We start from the raw sequence: 20,356 nt of genomic DNA on the forward strand, positions 1-20,356 counted from the left end.
AAAACAAAATGTGCCCAAAACGTGTTATTATGACGTTATACGCCGTTTTGAGCCATGTTTGAACTTTCTATCACTTTTGGTTCCGATAATTCTGCTGACCATATTTGTGATATTCAGACGCCAAATGACATCTTGGAGCAAGTTGGAGATAAAAAACAAAATGTGCCCAAAACGTGATATTATGACGTTATACGCCGTTCTGAGCCATGTTTGAACTTTCTATCACTTTCGGTTCCGATAATTCTGTTGACCATATTTGTGATATTCAGGCGTCAAATGACATCTTGGAGCATGTTGGAGATAAAAAACAAAATGTGCCCAAAACGTGATATTATGACGTTATACGACGTTCTGAGCCATGTTTGAACTTTCTATCACTTTTGGTTCCGATAATTCTGCTGACCATATTTGTGATATTCAGGCGCCAAATGACATCTTGGAGCATGTTGGAGATAAAAAACAAAATGTGCCCAAAACGTGATATTATGACGTTATACGGCCTTTTGAGCCATGTTTGAACTTTCTATCACTTTCGGTTCCGATAATTCTGTTGACCATATTTGTGATATTCAGGCGCCAAACGACATCTTGGAGCATGTTCGAGATAAAAAACAAAATGTGCCCAAACGTGTTATTATGACGTTATACGCCGTTTTGAGCCATGTTTGAACTTTCTATCACTTTTGGTTCCGATAATTCTGCTGACCATATTTGTGATATTCAGACGCCAAATGACATCTTGGAGCAAGTTGGAGATAAAAAACAAAATGTGCCCAAAACGTGATATTATGACGTTATACGCCGTTCTGAGACATGTTTGAACTTTCTATCACTTTTCGTTCCGGTAATTCTGTCGACCATATATTTGATATTCAGATGCCAAATGTCACATTGGAGCATGTTGGAGATAAAAAACAAAATGTGCCCAAAACGTGATATTATGACGTTATACGCCGTTTTGAGCCATGTTTGAACTCTCTATCACTTTTGGTTCCGATAGTTCTGCTGACCATATTTGTGATATTCAGACGCCAAATGACATCTTGGAGCATGTTGGAGATAAAAAACAAAATGTGCCCAAAACGTGATATTATGACGTTATACGACGTTCTGAGCCATGTTTGAACTTTCTATCACTTTTGGTTCCGATAATTCTGCTGACCATATTTGTGATATTCAGGCGCCAAATGACATCTTGGAGCATGTTGGAGATAAAAAACAAAATGTGCCCAAAACGTGATATTATGACGTTATACGCCGTTTTGAGCCAGGTTTGAACTCTCTATCACTTTTGGTTCCGGTAATTCTGTCGACCATATTTGTGATATTCAGGCGTCAAATGACATCTTGGAGCATGTTGGAGATAAAAAACAAAATGTGCCCGAAACGTGATATTATGACGTTATACGCCGTTCTGAGCCATGTTTGAACTTTCTATCACTTTTGGTTCCGATAATTCTGCTGACCATATTTGTGATATTCAGACGCCAAATGACATCTTGGAGCAAGTTGGAGATAAAAAACAAAATGTGCCCAAAACGTGATATTATGACGTTATACGCCGTTCTGAGCCATGTTTGAACTTTCTATCACTTTCGGTTCCGATAATTCTGTTGACCATATTTGTGATATTCAGGCGTCAAATGACATCTTGGAGCATGTTGGAGATAAAAAACAAAATGTGCCCAAAACGTGATATTATGACGTTATACGACGTTCTGAGCCATGTTTGAACTTTCTATCACTTTTGGTTCCGATAATTCTGCTGACCATATTTGTGATATTCAGGCGCCAAATGACATCTTGGAGCATGTTGGAGATAAAAAACAAAATGTGCCCAAAACGTGATATTATGACGTTATACGGCCTTTTGAGCCATGTTTGAACTTTCTATCACTTTCGGTTCCGATAATTCTGTTGACCATATTTGTGATATTCAGGCGCCAAACGACATCTTGGAGCATGTTCGAGATAAAAAACAAAATGTGCCCAAAACGTGTTATTATGACGTTATACGCCGTTTTGAGCCATGTTTGAACTTTCTATCACTTTTGGTTCCGATAATTCTGCTGACCATATTTGTGATATTCAGACGCCAAATGACATCTTGGAGCAAGTTGGAGATAAAAAACAAAATGTGCCCAAAACGTAATATTATGACGTTATACGCCGTTCTGAGACATGTTTGAACTTTCTATCACTTTTCGTTCCGGTAATTCTGTCGACCATATATTTGATATTCAGGCGTCAAATGACATCTAGGAGCATGTTGGAGATAAAAAACAAAATGTGCCCAAAACGTGATATTATGACGTTATACGCCGTTCTGAGCCATGTTTGAACTTTCTATCACTTTTGGTTCCGATAATTCTGCTGACCATATTTGTGATATTCAGACGCCAAATGACATCTTGGAGCAAGTTGGAGATAAAAAACAAAATGTGCCCAAAACGTGATATTATGACGTTATACGCCGTTCTGAGCCATGTTTGAACTTTCTATCACTTTCGGTTCCGATAATTCTGTTGACCATATTTGTGATATTCAGGCGTCAAATGACATCTTGGAGCATGTTGGAGATAAAAAACAAAATGTGCCCAAAACGTGATATTATGACGTTATACGCCCTTTTGAGCCATGTTTGAACTTTCTATCACTTTTGGTTCCGGTAATTCTGTCGACCATATTTTTGATATTCAGGCGTCAAATGACATCTTGGAGCATGTTGGAGATAAAAAACAAAATGTGCCCAAAACGTGATATTATGACGTTATACGACGTTCTGAGCCATGTTTGAACTTTCTATCACTTTTGGTTCCGATAATTCTGCTGACCATATTTGTGATATTCAGGCGCCAAATGACATCTTGGAGCATGTTGGAGATAAAAAACAAAATGTGCCCAAAACGTGATATTATGACGTTATACGGCCTTTTGAGCCATGCTTGAACTTTCTATCACTTTCGGTTCCGATAATTCTGTTGACCATATTTGTGATATTCAGGCGCCAAACGACATCTTGGAGCATGTTCGAGATAAAAAACAAAATGTGCCCAAAACGTGTTATTATGACGTTATACGCCGTTTTGAGCCATGTTTGAACTTTCTATCACTTTTGGTTCCGATAATTCTGCTGACCATATTTGTGATATTCAGACGCCAAATGACATCTTGGAGCAAGTTGGAGATAAAAAACAAAATGTGCCCAAAACGTAATATTATGACGTTATACGCCGTTCTGAGACATGTTTGAACTTTCTATCACTTTTCGTTCCGGTAATTCTGTCGACCATATATTTGATATTCAGGCGTCAAATGACATCTAGGAGCATGTTGGAGATAAAAAACAAAATGTGCCCAAGACGTGATATTATGACGTTATACGCCGTTCTGAGCCATGTTTGAACTTTCTATCACTTTTGGTTCCGATAATTCTGCTGACCATATTTGTGATATTCAGACGCCAAATGACATCTTGGAGCATGTTGGAGATAAAAAACAAAATGTGCCCAAAACGTGATATTATGACGTTATACGACGTTCTGAGCCATGTTTGAACTTTCTATCACTTTTGGTTCCGATAATTCTGCTGACCATATTTGTGATATTCAGGCGCCAAATGACATCTTGGAGCATGTTGGAGATAAAAAGCAAAATGTGCCCAAAACGTGATATTATGACGTTATACGGCCTTTTGAGCCATGTTTGAACTTTCTATCACTTTCGGTTCCGATAATTCTGTTGACCATATTTGTGATATTCAGGCGTCAAATGACATCTTGGAGCATGTTGGAGATAAAAAACAAAATGTGTCCAAAACGTGATATTATGACGTTATACGCCCTTTTGAGCCATGTTTGAACTTTCTATCACTTTTGGTTCAGGTAATTCTGTCGACCATATTTGTGATATTCAGGCGTCAAATGACATCTTGGAGCATGTTGGAGATAAAAAACAAAATGTGCCCAAAACGTGATATTATGACGTTATACGACGTTCTGAGCCATGTTTGAACTTTCTATCACTTTTGGTTCCGATAATTCTGCTGACCATATTTGTGATATTCAGGCGCCAAATGACATCTTGGAGCATGTTGGAGATAAAAAACAAAATGTGCCCAAAACGTGATATTATGACGTTATACGGCCTTTTGAGCCATGTTTGAACTTTCTATCACTTTCGGTTCCGATAATTCTGTTGACCATATTTGTGATATTCAGGCGCCAAACGACATCTTGGAGCATGTTCGAGATAAAAAACAAAATGTGCCCAAAACGTGTTATTATGACGTTATACGCCGTTTTGAGCCATGTTTGAACTTTCTATCACTTTTGGTTCCGATAATTCTGCTGACCATATTTGTGATATTCAGACGCCAAATGACATCTTGGAGCAAGTTGGAGATAAAAAACAAAATGTGCCCAAAACGTAATATTATGACGTTATACGCCGTTCTGAGACATGTTTGAACTTTCTATCACTTTTCGTTCCGGTAATTCTGTCGACCATATATTTGATATTCAGGCGTCAAATGACATCTAGGAGCATGTTGGAGATAAAAAACAAAATGTGCCCAAAACGTGATATTATGACGTTATACGCCGTTCTGAGCCATGTTTGAACTTTCTATCACTTTTGGTTCCGATAATTCTGCTGACCATATTTGTGATATTCAGACGCCAAATGACATCTTGGAGCAAGTTGGAGATAAAAAACAAAATGTGCCCAAAACGTGATATTATGACGTTATACGCCGTTCTGAGCCATGTTTGAACTTTCTATCACTTTCGGTTCCGATAATTCTGTTGACCATATTTGTGATATTCAGGCGTCAAATGACATCTTGGAGCATGTTGGAGATAAAAAACAAAATGTGCCCAAAACGTGATATTATGACGTTATACGCCGTTCTGAGCCATGTTTGAACTTTCTATCACTTTTGGTTCCGATAATTCTGCTGACCATATTTGTGATATTCACGCGCCAAATGACATCTTGGAGCATGTTGGAGATAAAAAACAAAATGTGCCCAAAACGTGATATTATGACGTTATACGACGTTCTGAGCCATGTTTGAACTTTCTATCACTTTTGGTTCCGGTAATTCTGTCGACCATATTTGTGATATTCAGGCGTCAAATGACATCTTGGAGCATGTTGGAGATAAAAAACAAAATGTGCCCAAAACGTGATATTATGACGTTATACGCCGTTTTGAGCCATGTTTGAACTTTCTATCACTTTTGGTTCCGATAATTCTGCTGACCATATTTGTGATATTCAGACGCCAAATGACATCTTGGAGCAAGTTGGAAATAAAAAACAAAATGTGCCCAAAACGTGATATTATGACGTTATACGCCGTTCTGAGACATGTTTGAACTTTCTATCACTTTTCGTTCCGGTAATTCTGTCGACCATATATTTGATATTCAGATGCCAAATGTCACATTGGAGCATGTTGGAGATAAAAAACAAAATGTGCCCAAAACGTGATATTATGACGTTATACGCCGTTCTGAGCCATGTTTGAACTTTCTATCACTTTTGGTTCCGATAATTCTGCTGACCATATTTGTGATATTCAGACGCCAAATGACATCTTGGAGCAAGTTGGAGATAAAAAACAAAATGTGCCCAAAACGTGATGTTATGACGTTATACGACGTTCTGAGCCATGTTTGAACTTTCTATCACTTTCGGTTCCGATAATTCTGTTGACCATATTTGTGATATTCAGGCGCCAAATGACATCTTGGAGCATGTTGGAGATAAAAAACAAAATGTGCCCAAAACGTGATATTATGACGTTATACGCCCTTTTGAGCCATGTTTGAACTTTCTATCACTTTTGGTTCCGGTAATTCTGTCGACCATATTTGTGATATTCAGGCGTCAAATGACATCTTGGAGCATGTTGGAGATAAAAAACAAAATGTGCCCAAAACGTGATATTATGACGTTATACGACGTTCTGAGCCATGTTTGAACTTTCTATCACTTTTGGTTCCGATAATTCTGCTGACCATATTTGTGATATTCAGGCGCCAAATGACATCTTGGAGCATGTTGGAGATAAAAAACAAAATGTGCCCAAAACGTGATATTATGACGTTATACGCCGTTTTGAGCCAGGTTTGAACTCTCTATCACTTTTGGTTCCGGTAATTCTGTCGACCATATTTGTGATATTCAGGCGTCAAATGACATCTTGGAGCATGTTGGAGATAAAAAACAAAATGTGCCCAAAACGTGATATTATGACGTTATACGCCGTTTTGAGCCATGTTTGAACTCTCTATCACTTTTGGTTCCGATAGTTCTGCTGACCATATTTGTGATATTCAGACGCCAAATGACATCTTGGAGCAAGTTGGAGATAAAAAACAAAATGTGCCCAAAACGTGATATTATGACGTTATACGACGTTCTGAGCCATGTTTGAACTTTCTATCACTTTTGGTTCCGATAATTCTGCTGACCATATTTGTGATATTCAGACGCCAAATGACATCTTGGAGCATGTTGGAGATAAAAAACAAAATGTGCCCAAAACGTGATATTATGACGTTATACGGCCTTTTGAGCCATGTTTGAACTTTCTATCACTTTCGGTTCCGATAATTCTGTTGACCATATTTGTGATATTCAGGCGCCAAACGACATCTTGGAGCATGTTCGAGATAAAAAACAAAATGTGCCCAAAACGTGATATTATGACGTTATACGCCGTTCTGAGCCATGTTTGAACTTTCTATCACTTTTGGTTCCGATAATTCTGCCGACCATATTTGTGATATTCAGGGGCCAAATGTCATATTGGAGCATGTTGGAGATAAAAAACAAAATGTGCCCAAAACGTGATATTATGACGTTATACGCCGTTCTGAGCCATGTTTGAACTTTCTATCATTTTTGGTTCCGATAATTCTGCTGACCATAGTAGTAGATAAAAGCCGATTCTAGAACCTCCTCTCAGAACCTCAGGTCAAGGTCAAGGCCAAGGTCACGTTGAGTGACCATGACCTTGACCTTGCCCTGAGGTTCTGGGAGGAGGTTCCAGAATCGGCTATTGCAAAGGGGGTCGTTGACCAGTAACCTAGACCTAAACAATGACCTTTACTTTGAGCTCACCTCAGGTCAAGATCACGTTTAGTGACCATGACCTTGATCAGTAACCTTGACCTGAACAATGACCTTTACTTTGACCTCAACGGAGACCTTGAAGTCAACCTTAATTGTGACCATGACATTGACCTTGTACGTGACCTGAAATGAAGGTTACACGACATGAGTTCATTGAAAACCCCACTTCGGAGGAGGTATGCTTTAAATAGCAGATAGAAAATCGTGTTCAACAGTATTGAAGTAAGAGTGTTGTGAACATAAAGAAATTGAGGAACTTGTAGCTCCTATTTTAAGCAGTTTACATCGCTTAAATATAATGGCATCGAGAAATCCAATTAAAGTCATCGATATGCAAGGGTTTACTTTATCTTCGGGATTTCGAGTTAAAGAATTGGCTATCGGTGATGGTGAGTCGATTTCCCATTTCATATTTCAACCTGATATAAGTTATGAAAGACTCAATAAGCGAGAATGTCGACAAGTGCGTTGGGAGGAGAATAACTTACACCATTTGCATTACGAGAATGGATATGTGCCCTATAATCAACTGAAAGACAGTCTGGAACAGCATACATGCGGAGTGGAGGTGGTGTTTGTAAAGGGATCTCAAAAAGAAAAGGTATTGAGAGACCTATTATCATCGGTAAAGCCAGTGATTATTAATTTACAAGATAATATATATTGCCCTTTGCTTTCGTTGAGTCAAAATTCTTGCGCATATCATTATAAATCGGAAAGCAGTTGTGCAATTGAAAATGTTAAATTAATTTTAAAATTTTTAAAAATGGATTTAGATTAGTGTTAAAATTTAAAATTTAAATAAATTAATTTTTATTGTACTGACTTTTTTTTATTCAATTTAAATGTATCACATTCCTAATCCTAATATATAAAATGGAAAAGAAAAACAACCGAATTAAATTTCATTTAATTTATTGAACTCGTCTTTAATAAATGATAAACAATTGCATATCCTTTTAACGTATTATTTATGGTGTCAACTCGACGCCCCCGAGTTAGCAGTTCATGATGTTTTTTTTTGGTGTACTCAAGTCGAGTGATGACTCTTCTCGGGTGCTCCCGGAGGAGTGGAGCATGACCGGGTTGGATTTACTTTGAGCTCACCTCAGGTCAAGATCACGTTGAGTGACTATGACATTGATCAGTAACCTTGACCTGAACAATGACCTTTACTTTGACCTCAACGGAGAACTTGAAGTCAACCTTAATTGTGACCGTGACGTCCCCACCTAAAATGATGTGCATAAATAGCAAGTCAGGTTCATAAAAGATTAGTTTCATTGAAATCATCCGACGTAGTGGTGACATAACAACGCAGAACAAGTAAGTCCATAAACACTTGTCTTACAGCAGAAGTATTAATGTTATATATACTTAGTGGGTTCCAGACAACAATATACAAAAGCACCGAAGAGAAGTCTCGAGGTTCAACAGGCGGTGTCCAAAAAAGCGAGCATAAGTCCAAAGGTGATAAAACCCTCGTTGACACCCGTGGCATCTGAAGAGGTGTTAAAACAAGAAAAGTTTAATACAGTTATAGAGTGTGGTAACAATATGCAAGCGGTCGCTGATGGAAAAGATTCGTTTGCAGACTTAAGCCCTTTTATTATGACGCAAAGTGTTAACGGTAATAATGAAGTAGTTTCGAGAATAGATAACATGGAGAGCTTAACCAACATGTCGGACAGTACAGTAAGAGCAAGTAGAGGTCCTCTATTTTCGGAAACAGTGTATGCACTAAATAAGAGCCGCACGAAATGTGTGGCAATAGGATTAAGTGCTGACTTACATTTTGAACCAGTGGTAAGGTTAATGGGAAAAGGTCAATGTTTAACATTAACGGAAAACGATTGGCACAACATTATTATGTATAAGTCAACAATCACAAACAGTTTTGCTAATCAGTCTCCGTCGCAGATAGTGTTGTGTGGTGTCAGTATATCGTGCGATTGGATGGAAAACGTTTGCAAGATTTTAAAGTTGGAGAGGGGTGGAGAATATGTATATATTGCATATGAATCGTTGCATGAGCTTTGGAACGTAGCAGATTTAGTAGCAACTCGACTGAAATTATTGAGAACTGTGAATTACAAAGCATATTATGATAGTGTTATAAACGCGTTAGCTGCAATGGATGGAGATGTGAAACGTAATATGTTAACGATGCTCAATGAATCGTGTTCTGAACAAATATGTATAAGTAAGGAAGTGATGTTGTACAATTTCGATAAAATCTTGTTGGATGTAGATTTGTTTAAATTATTTCACAATCAATAAAGACATGGGTAAGGTGCGGATTGATGAGAGTAAAAATGAGATGCATAGAATGTATGCATGGACTTATGCGTATAGACAATCACGAAAGTGTAATTGGGAGGAAATGTATTTAGATCGTCTTAGATTTAAGAATAGAATAAGTTATGTAAATGATATGTTACACCTGTACTTAAGCAGCGAATTTAGAAATAAGATTTTTCATGAAAGATTTAAATATGTAATGACTTAAAATAAATAAAAATTTTTTTCAAATGTGAGCGTATTATTAACCATCCAATATTCACCGAATAATGTGCGAAAGCTATTAAATATAATGGTATGAATGTTAGGACAGTGAAACAGTATGCATCGATCAACCAAACGGTCTGGTCGAGGTATTGTGAATACATTAATCAATAAGCTTCCGATAGAACTACATTTGCCAGGTTATAATTATTGCGGTCCGGGAACCAAATTGGTAAAGAGATTAGTTCGTGGAGATCAGGGAGTGAATAAATTAGACGACGCCTGTAAAACGCATGATATTGCCTACGCAGCGACATCGAATTTAGCTGAGCGACACATAGCCGATAAAGAGTTGTATAAGACGGCGAAAGAGCGGTTGAGAAGTAAAGACGCAAGCTTAGGAGAGCGACTATCGTCGGCGTTAGTGTCAACGATAATGAAAGGAAAAACAATAATGGGTATGGGAATGCAAATTCGTGCCCTAAGACGTAGAGGGACAACTCGTCAGAAGTTGAAACGTGGCGGTAAGTTGTCGTTTACGCAGGCAATGAACTTAGTGCGGCGAGCGATTGCACAGACCAACAGTACGAATACAAAGGGAGATGTACAAGTGGGTTACAATCTGTTGAAACCTTATCAAGGTAGAATACTTAAACCGCGCGGAAAAATAATCAAGATTCCCAAGACGGGAGGTTTTTTACCCTTAATACTTGCAGCTTTGGGTGCTCTCGGTTCTTTAGGCGGAGGTGCAGCAGCTATTGCAAAAACCGTAAACGAAGCAAAAATAGCAAGGGAGCAGTTACAAGAAGCCCAACGTCACAATCGGGCTATGGAACCAAAAGCGATCGGCAGCGGTTTGTATATTAAACCATATAAGCAAGGTTGCGGACTAGTCATGAAAACGGTATCACGAAAATCAAAGCGACTAAAACGCCCCAAGAGGGCGAACAAAATTGGTACAGGAATGTTTATTAATCCATATAAAAAGGGTTGTGGTTATAAAACTGTAGCAAAAAACTAATAAAAATACCCCAACATTCTTTAACGGATGTAGAGTTAAGGCGATATGCACGAGCGCTTGATCTGTTAAACTTTCGTGGGGTGTACATGAGAAACAATTTACCGAAGAAAATCCGAAAACGAGAGAGTGGGATAATAAATCTTGATAATCGTACGGGTCCCGGTACTCACTGGACAGCTTACAACAAGGATGGTGTAAATGTTAACTACTTTGACAGTTATGGAGATTTACGACCACCGATTGAAGTGGAGAAGTATTTTATATCGGATGGGGGGAGAAATATTGTGAGGTATAATTATCGACGATATCAAAAAGAAGATCAAACAAATTGTGGACAATTGTGTCTGCATTTCTTAGATAGTTTAAATACCAAGGAAGTATCCGTGTAAGATTAGTCTTGAGAACAACAATGGAACAAGATACAATACATACAAGTTATACATTTACGCTCACCGGAAGGGGGTCGGAGTTGTCTTGTAACTTTAACCCACCGATTTATTTGAATGAACTCGGTACATACGAGTTAGCTCTTTTAAATTTCGAAACGTTCAATACGTTACCTAATATCGATTCAACAAACAATATTTTACAATATGAAGATCATATGGGAAATTTTACAGAGAATATTGAAATACCGCTAGGAACATACGATATTAACGATATTAACGAATACGTTAAAAAACATTAACAGCGAGGAATATTCTCAGCGTGACTACACCGGGTACACAGATACGCATAAGAGGTAATAATAATACGCAACGTGCTGAGATAAAAACAAACCGGCGAATAAATTTTGCTAGCGACAATTCAATCGGTTCCTTACTTGGTTTTAACCCTAAAGTTATACCTAAAAACACGATAACAGAATCGGATCATATCGTGAATATAAATAAAACGAATGCATTACAAATTTATTGTAATTTGAGCTCCGGATCGTATACGAATGGACAACCCATGCACGTGTTGTATCATTTCTTCCCGAACGTACCGGCTGGTTTTAAAATAATAGAAGCTCCGCAACAACCGATTTACTTACCTGTTACAACGAACGTGATTAGTACATTAATAGTACGCATACTTGATCAGGACGGTCAGTTGGTAAACTTCAGAGACGAAGAAGTGACCGTGAGAGTGCACTTGAAATCGGTGTGAGTAGTAGGGTATTTAATATGGGTATAGTGTACGACGTTCGAAGAAAAGCACAGGAAAATCTGGGTGATAGAGTAATGTATAAAACGGTACGAAAGGATGTAAAACCTAACAGTAAGCGAAAATCAACTACCCAGTTAACACGCGTCAATCGTCAGTATTTAAGCAACTTAGGTTTTCAACTACTATAAATGGAGTCCTTAAACGTCACAGAGAAAATAAAAGTAGATAACTCGATTGTAAGTTACGAATATCATTCCCATCAACCGTTTGGTTCTACTAGCTTCGGTAACAATGATGAAATTCGTATAGGCATACCCGAAATAGACAATTACACATTGCCTCATGAAAGTTTTTTGTATGTGGAAGGGAGCGTACGTAAACTGGATGCGAGTGGTAAAGCAACAAAAGATGCTAGTGCAACTGCAAAATTGATAAATAATCCTGTAGCGTTTATGTTCAGTGATATTCGCTATCTTATAAATGGTGTTCAAATAGATGGAGTGAGAAACGTGGGGTTAACATCATGTATGAAAGGATACTTTTCGTATACCCCTCACGATATAATAAAGTTGGCGAACGCAGGTTGGAACATGGGCGAGGATCTGCTAGGTCAAGTGGTCCCAACATCCCCTGTAACGGATGCAATAATGGATAAAAATGGAAATTTTGGATTGAGTGTACCGCTAAAGACATTAATAGGGTTTGCTGAAGATTTTAAAACAATTGTGATGAATGTGAGACAAGAGCTAGTGTTAATTCGTAATAATGATGATAATGATGTGCTTGTGAATACGGTAGAAGAACCGTTACAGTTAAAAATCGATAAAGTTGTGTGGAGAATGCCCCATCTAGCCGTAGGCTTACGAGAACAATTAGCTCTAACAAAAATAGCAGGACGAAATATTGATCTGCAAATACCTTTTCGCAGTTGGGAAGTACATGAATATCCTTCTTTACCTCAAACAACAAAGCATTCATGGGCTGTGAAAACAGCTCCGCAGTTGGAAACACCTAGATTTATAATAATTGGGTTTCAAACAAAGAAGAAAGGAAAACAGTTGGCGAACATGGCAACCTTTGATAATGTAAAACTCACCAATTTGACGGTATTCCTAAACGGTGAACGCTACCCATACGATAATCTGAACGTGGACTTTGATAGTAATCGTGTCGCAGTGTTATATGACATGTATACACGCTTTCAAAAGTCCTACTATGGGAAGGAAGGAGAACCATTACTCACTCCGAAACAATTTATTGAAAATTATCCACTGATTGGAATTGATTGTACATATCAAGCAGAAGCGCTACACAAAAGTGGGGTAGAAATACGGATAGAATTTACGACAAAAAATCCGATTCCTGATGGTACCACAGCATACTGTTTAGTTTTACATGATAAGGCGTTTCAATATTCTCCACTAACAAAAATCGTCAAACAAATGACTTGAGTATGGGGAAAGAAGGGTTGGTAGTGTGTAGTTGGATCGGATCCTGAGCCGCATCGCACCCGTAGCTCATCATCCGAAATGTGAGACTTCTATATTCAGCGTAAACAAAAAAAAAGTCGTAGAGTATAAGTTGTGCGACAGATTTCTACGGCTGCATAGTACGACGTTGTACGTTGTATGGATAATCGTGTTGATGTACGGAAGCAAGATGTATTCAAATAAAACTCAATACATAATTCTCGATATACAAGGTTTCATGGTCAACGAAGATCAGTTCGTACCTAAAGAATTAGCATCATGTGATAGTAACAAATGCATAACCCACCACGTTTTTCAACCGAGTAGCAGTATAGCTTCATTACCATCTAAATATAGGAATACTGCAAACTGGTTAATGACACATCATCATTGCATCGACTGGAAAGTTGGTTTTATCCATCCAATGGAATTCGACGCCATAGTCAAATATCTGTGTCGGAATGTCAAGAAAGTGTATGTTAAAGGACCTGAAAAAATTAAATTTTTAAGACATATTATTTCCGCGCCGATATTTGCGTTGGAAGGTAGTATCTATAAACTTGAGATGGGTATACCGAGCTGTGCTTTTCACTCGCGACGAAGAAGTATGTGCGCTCTTTCCAATGTACGCCACTTACAAGAAGTTGTCGAAGAGGGGGTGCAAAACAAGGATGCGAAAGACAGTCGGTGACTATAAAGCAGAGACAAGTCGTAATGGGGGATAGTTAAGAGCTGGTTGCGATGGAACAAGTGTTCACTGTGTTTGGGTGTTGGCCACTTACATCTGCCAAGAAAGTGTACAGCGTAATGAAAAAATATGAACAAGATGCCTCATTTGCGAACATTCCAGCTCGTGATTTAAAATATTTACCAACACAGTATTATTTCGATAAAGTACCATCTATGGAATTACGAAGAATTTGGACCCAACTACCGTTCGCCTACCAGCAATCGAAAATGTTACAAATGAAGTTACCGTGTCTTGAACATTATAATAATGATTGTGCGGAAACTCATTTCGATGGACCACCACCACCTAAAATGCATTGTATTAAATGTACGTTAGAAAAGAAATAAATGTTATTTTTTTATCCATATTGATGAGTTTTATTTAAAGAAACCTCTTCACCTCCCCTTCCATCCAATCGCCTTCTGCTAGAAAACCATTTGAAAAGTAAGTTACATCAATACAATTTTTATCGGTTTTCTTCATGTATGTTTGTGATGATTTCAGGTATTAATTGTTATACGCTGAGAAAAGTGGTTCTTCAGCGCATTGCAAACCTGTCAGACGTGATAGAAAACCATTTGAAAAGTAAGTTACATCAATACAATTTTTATCGGTTTTCTTCATGTATGTTTGTGATGATTTCAGACATTAATTGTTATACGCTGAGAAAAGTGGTTCTTCAGCGCATTGCAAACTTGTCAGACGTGAGCGAACGTATAATTTTAATAAAATAATCCAAATTTTTTGTAACCCTTTTGATTCCTTGAAGTCTTTCCCATTATGCTTCACTTAATTGGTAACAGCCACGCTCGTGCAAGCGATAATACCGATGGTATGACCGACCCACTGGTTGCCGTGCTGCCACGCAATAACGACAGTACGAATGTTGTTGAGTCAAGCCTACCGTCGTTACCATTATATTGCAGCGGCAACTTTGACGGTTTGAGTCGTACCATGCAGGATTTCACTACAGACCCACCACTGTACGAGCAAATAATGAATGAGCTCCGGTCACAGCCAGGGAACGACAATGGTGCGATTGTTACCACCAGTCCAACCTTGTCGTCCTACGGTTTAACTCGCATCAGTATGGAGATACGAGAAGAAGGAACATATCAGGAAGTTGTTGTGCCACCTGAACCTGCTACCAATCAGGCCGACGTGGTACAACCACTTCCAGATATTGTACATACGGATGTCACAAGTCAAGCACCTGCTGAAAACCAGGTGCTTGCGGCACCGTCTGTACCAGCGACGGAAGACGTATCCCAACCCTCCGATAGGATATGTGTTTCGCCTGTCTTCTCGAGTGGACCCATACGGTACACATCCCGCCGTATAAAAAAACGCGTCAACTTGTTGTCAAGGGGTTGCGTGAAACAAACTACCCGCCCAAACCCTTCTCCTGCTTCACAAGACTCCTGTAGATTGCTGCGCAACGCATTAGCCAAACCTCCCCGTAACACACGAAGAGTACCTACACTCGCTACAGTAACCAGACCTGCAACGGTGGTTACATCTCCACCAGAGGTGACCATCGACATCCGTGACAGCCCGCCAACTATCACAACTATCCCACCACAAAATGTGGTGTTCCCACCACCTTTACCTATCCCTACTATCCCGCAGAGGCAAAATCTTCCAGCTGTAAATACCGCACATCCCGACCCATGGGTTGATGCGTTTCTGCATTCAACAACCAACTTGGCAAGCAGTCTTTTGTCCCAAGAGGATTTTTTCATCTTGGGCTTGAAACCTCAATTGCAAACCAAAGTGACGACTTTGGAACATCATAAGCGCCACTTCGTGAACGCGTTGAATGCAGTAAACCAGAATCCCACCGTCTGCTTTGCTGCTTTTTCAAACATCCTTAACATGTACAACACCAAAATTAACCTGTATAAGTCCCTTCTCAGGCTGCTGCCTGACAACGGTTAATAGCGTTTTTTTTTTGAAGCTCGTTCAGTTTTTTTGTCTCTTGCAGTGTTAACGTTGCAGGAGTTGGCTATGGAGAGCGTTAATTCGACGATTTCCCGTAAAGACCGTACGTTGCGGTTAGTAGATGTTTTACCAAAGACTCTACTACTAAACGTAATGTACAGCTGGGACATATGCTTCTGGCGTCGAATATCCCGAAAGGGCGATCGAATCAATCTTGGGGAGGTTTGCTTCCCCACCGTGGAACGCTTTGGAAAGAAAATGTCGCAAGGCACCGTACATAAGTTGTTCCACGGTTCTCCGGTTGATTGGAGTTCAACTTTCGGAGTGGGTCTTCAGTATCAAGCAAGGTATGTTTTTTATGAATCACATTTGGGCAACCTTTGCTATCGTTGTCGACGCCGCCTACACCATATTAGTATAACGAACGTTTTACAACTGGATTGTCGTGTGAAATTGCGCTCGAAAATAAAGTATGCATCTTCTGAACGATTGCAGACTATTATTTTAAATAAAAAATATTGGTGTGCGATGTGTTGTCGTGTGTCTTTGTTTCGAGTCTGTTTTAAACCACAACTTGAGGAGGATCAAAGTACTGAGGAATTGTCGGAGGGATGTCTCAGCAACTAATATGTTGTAGGTGGTTTTTTCAAATTTGTACACCATCCTTGTATGATACTGAAAATCGTTCGAATTGATGATATGACAACAAGTTCGCTTCCTTTTCACCTTTTCCGCTCCCATGCTTTTGTTTATATGTATTATTAATTATTTATTTGAATATTTACCGTATCTACTTATTGTTACCGCTCCCATGCTTTTGTTAATATGTATTATTAATTACTTATTTGAATATTTACCGTATCTACTTATTGTTAATTTAATACTAAGTAGTGTAAATTGTACTGTGACTTACACTGCTTTATTTTGTTTAATCACATAACATCTGTATGTGAATAACCCACTGGTGGTTCTACTACATCAACCATACAGATACTTTTGAAATCATGATAATAAATAATTTTGTAAATTTATGTATACCACGTCTTATTGTAAAATAAATATTGTGTAATATTACGCACGCTTTAAATAACTTTCAAACTCAATGTTAACAGTTTATATAGTTAAAGTGTTGTAAACCATTATTTTGAAACAATGATAATAAATAATCTGCTGAAATTTTTTGTATGCTACTTTTTATGATAAAATAAACATTGTTTTCTACTACGACTTCATTTCTTGTTAATCTCCCGTTCAAGTATCACCCGTCAGCATGGTTGAAGACGTTAAGTTTGTTAGCCAACCTTTAACACTACCAATCTGTAATCTTCATAACGACTTCGCTGCAAATAAATTTAAACGACATAGCGAATTATTTGGTGGGGAATGTAAACGTGGTTTGATAATTGGTTCTTCGGGTGCCGGAAAAACAAACGTAATGTTAACTTTATTGACAGCTCTCAACGGGTTGCGCTTTTTGAATGTATATTTGTGCTCTAATTCACTCTACCAAATCAAATACGAATTTCTACGACAATTACTTAAACCTATCCGCTCTTGCGGCTATTATGAATACTCAGATGTTGGACGATTTCTACCACCGTCAAAGGTGAAAGAATATTCAATTATTATTTTTGATGATATTGCTCCTACAGAGCAACAGATTATCAAGGAATATTTTTCATACGGTCGTCATAGAAACGTTGATACTTTTTTACTCGCTCAAAGTTATAGCGCCATTTCCAAGCAGCTTTTACGTGACAATTGCAACCTTTTAGTTTTATTTAAACAAGATCTCACTAACTTGAAACATATTTACAACGATCATTTGCTAGGGGACATTACGTGGGATGATTTTGTCAGAATTTGTCGAACTTGTTGGGATACACCGCACGGTATATTAGTTATTGATTTAGATTGCGATAAAAATAACGGACGCTATCGGAAAGGTTTCGATGAGTACATTATACTGTAAAACCATTGACTTTACGACTGCATGCTCAGTCTCTGTGCGATCATTACACTATCACGTTGAACTATGAATCGTAATGTTGCACAACAGTTAATAGCTGCGCGAGAAGATGTTAAACATAAAATACGCACTTTGAAAGGAGATATAAAACAGAAGCAGTCCATTGCCGAAGCTCAACTCGCTCCACTGAAAGAACCTCTGACAGATATTTCCAAAAAATTACAAACTGTCAATTTATTAGCGCTCGACAATAAATTCGAGATAAAACGTGATTTATTTACCCCGAAAAAGGAGCAGTCACCAGATATCTCAGCCTTACTGGCTGACTTGCAGAAACCTTCTAAAGGACTTAAACTGGAAACTCCTAGAGTGAAACCTAAACGTAGAGTTACGTCAACACCCATTAAACCGGGAGCTAGCATGGATGTTTCACCGGAACTCGCACGGAGTCCGCAATTTCTCAGCGACGAAGAGGTGTTCGAGGGTCGAGATACTACACCTGAGGTTTCTGTTCGTGAGTCAGACACATCTTTAGATGTCTACGAGCGGGACGCTAGGGAGCAGTTGGCGCGCATGAAAGAGAATATGGAGGGAATGATGGAACAGACAGTTATTCGAGAAGCTTTAGGACAGCTGGACCCCTTACCACGTACCTATGTTACGGGTTTAACAGTAGATGTAAATAACGAGTTCGATCAAACTTACGGTGTTCGTGCACTTACCGATGGATTGTATATCGCAAATCAACCAATAACGTTTGACGGGAAAAACATTTTGGTGGGGGAATTTACGTATACAGGAACACCGGGGTTATACGAGTTGTTATTCAAAAATAAACCGGGTAAATTTACTTTACCAGATGCGAGAAATTACAAAGATATCTTACAACGTTCGAATGTACATAAAAGAGATTATGACGCTTCAAAAAGTATCATAACTGATGATGAAAATGAAAAGTTTGTGAACATAATCAAACCAATTTCCTTGGGTCAAAGACCAAATGTGTACTGGGCTCGATATTGGCCAAAACCTAAAACTGGATCAGGTCACTTAAATAAGTTGTTAGTACCTGCTGCAATTAAAGAGTACGAATACTGGGACGACGTGAACGAATTAGTTGATCGGTTGCGTTTACTACTTGCTTCCGAAGCAGCAGGTCATACTGCTCATCATAACGAAATTATATCCCTCATAGAGGAATTACGGGAAGCGCAAGTCATTCGTTAAGGGTATATAAACTTTTTTCTGTTTCTGTGACGCTTCAGAAGCCAATATGCCTTTAAACCGTTTTGGTGAACATGGTTCTACATCTATCGATAAATTTGGTAAGCATGTTCACCACCATGTTATACAGAACCACATAGCAAGATCCGAAGTTCTACAACCTTCATCAACATTTATTTTAACTTTACGTGGTGATGGAGATGTTGATCCAAAAACAAAACTTTATAAAATCACAAACAAAAGTGGAATTACGGATTACATCAATTCTTTCTACGAAGGTATGATAAAAGATGTTGTAAAGTCCGCTCATGTTCAGTTACTTGTTAACGATATCGTTATTAAGTCGCTCCAGGGAGTCCAACTCAAACGCGGAGATACCATTAAGTGTAAAAATAATGCACCGATAGGAGGACTACCTTTTCTTATAGAGTTGTTGATTGAAGGGGTTGTAGAGTAATGGTTAGTGTTAAGCGAGATCTCGTTAACGAACTACATGCACCTGCGAGACGACATTATCGGCGACGCCGCGTTCTGCTTCACGGACTATTGGATCTTTATCAAGCGGATTTGGTTGAAATGATCCCATATGCGTCGGTCAATAAAGGTTACAAGTATATACTGACTGTTATCAACGCTTTTTCAAAATACGCATGGGCCTTACCACTCAAAACCAAAACTGGGAAAGAGGTTACTCAAGCTATGAAGGACATTTTGCATAGTAAAAAGAATATTACTCCGAGCAACTTACAAACCGATAATGGGAAAGAGTTTTACAATAGCGATTTTCAAAAATTAATGGAACAACTTAACATTAATCATTACAGCACCTATTCCACTTTAAAAAGCTCGATTATCGAACGGTTTAATAGAACCCTAAAAAATAAAATGTGGAAAGAATTTAGTATGCAAGGAAATTATCGCTGGTTAGACTTACTACCCAAATTACTAAAATCTTACAACAACACAATACATCGCACCATTCACATGAAACCTTCAGCTGTTAATCGACGAAATGAATCTGCTCTGTTAAATACTGTATACAATTCCATTAAAGTTGTCGACCCCAACCACCGTAAATTTAATGTGGGGGAACACGTGCGAATTAGCAAGTACAGACACGCTTTTGCTAAAGGTTACCAACCAACTTGGTCCAATGAAATTTTCACCATAGCGACAGTTCAAAATACTAATCCCAGGAC

The 20,356-nt window shown here is 38.5% G+C and overlaps 2 protein-coding genes across 3 annotated transcripts; both read left to right on the forward strand.

Moving 5' to 3' along the window:
- Positions 1-12,012: 12,012 nt before the first annotated feature.
- On the forward strand, positions 12,013-13,275 carry LOC139431058 (uncharacterized). The gene has a single exon (XM_071198628.1). The coding sequence runs from the start codon at positions 12,013-12,015 to the stop codon at positions 13,273-13,275; it is 1,263 nt and encodes a 420-aa protein (XP_071054729.1).
- Positions 13,276-14,436: 1,161 nt separating this feature from the next.
- Positions 14,437-17,191, forward strand: LOC139431070 (uncharacterized). 2 transcript variants are annotated; one of them, XM_071198638.1, is made up of 2 exons: positions 14,437-14,467; positions 14,528-17,191. In XM_071198638.1, exon 2 carries the CDS (start codon positions 14,804-14,806, stop codon positions 15,959-15,961), a length of 1,158 nt encoding a protein of 385 aa, XP_071054739.1. In that variant the 5' UTR covers positions 14,437-14,467; positions 14,528-14,803; the 3' UTR covers positions 15,962-17,191. The 2 variants fall into 2 exon arrangements, with proteins under 2 accessions (XP_071054739.1, XP_071054740.1); XM_071198639.1 differs by having other exon boundaries at positions 14,460-14,608; positions 14,669-17,191.
- The last annotated feature ends 3,165 nt before the right edge of the window (positions 17,192-20,356 follow it).

Source organism: Onthophagus taurus, chromosome 8 (assembly GCF_036711975.1).
Source record: "Onthophagus taurus isolate NC chromosome 8, IU_Otau_3.0, whole genome shotgun sequence".
Taxonomy (NCBI): Eukaryota; Metazoa; Arthropoda; class Insecta; order Coleoptera; family Scarabaeidae; genus Onthophagus; species Onthophagus taurus.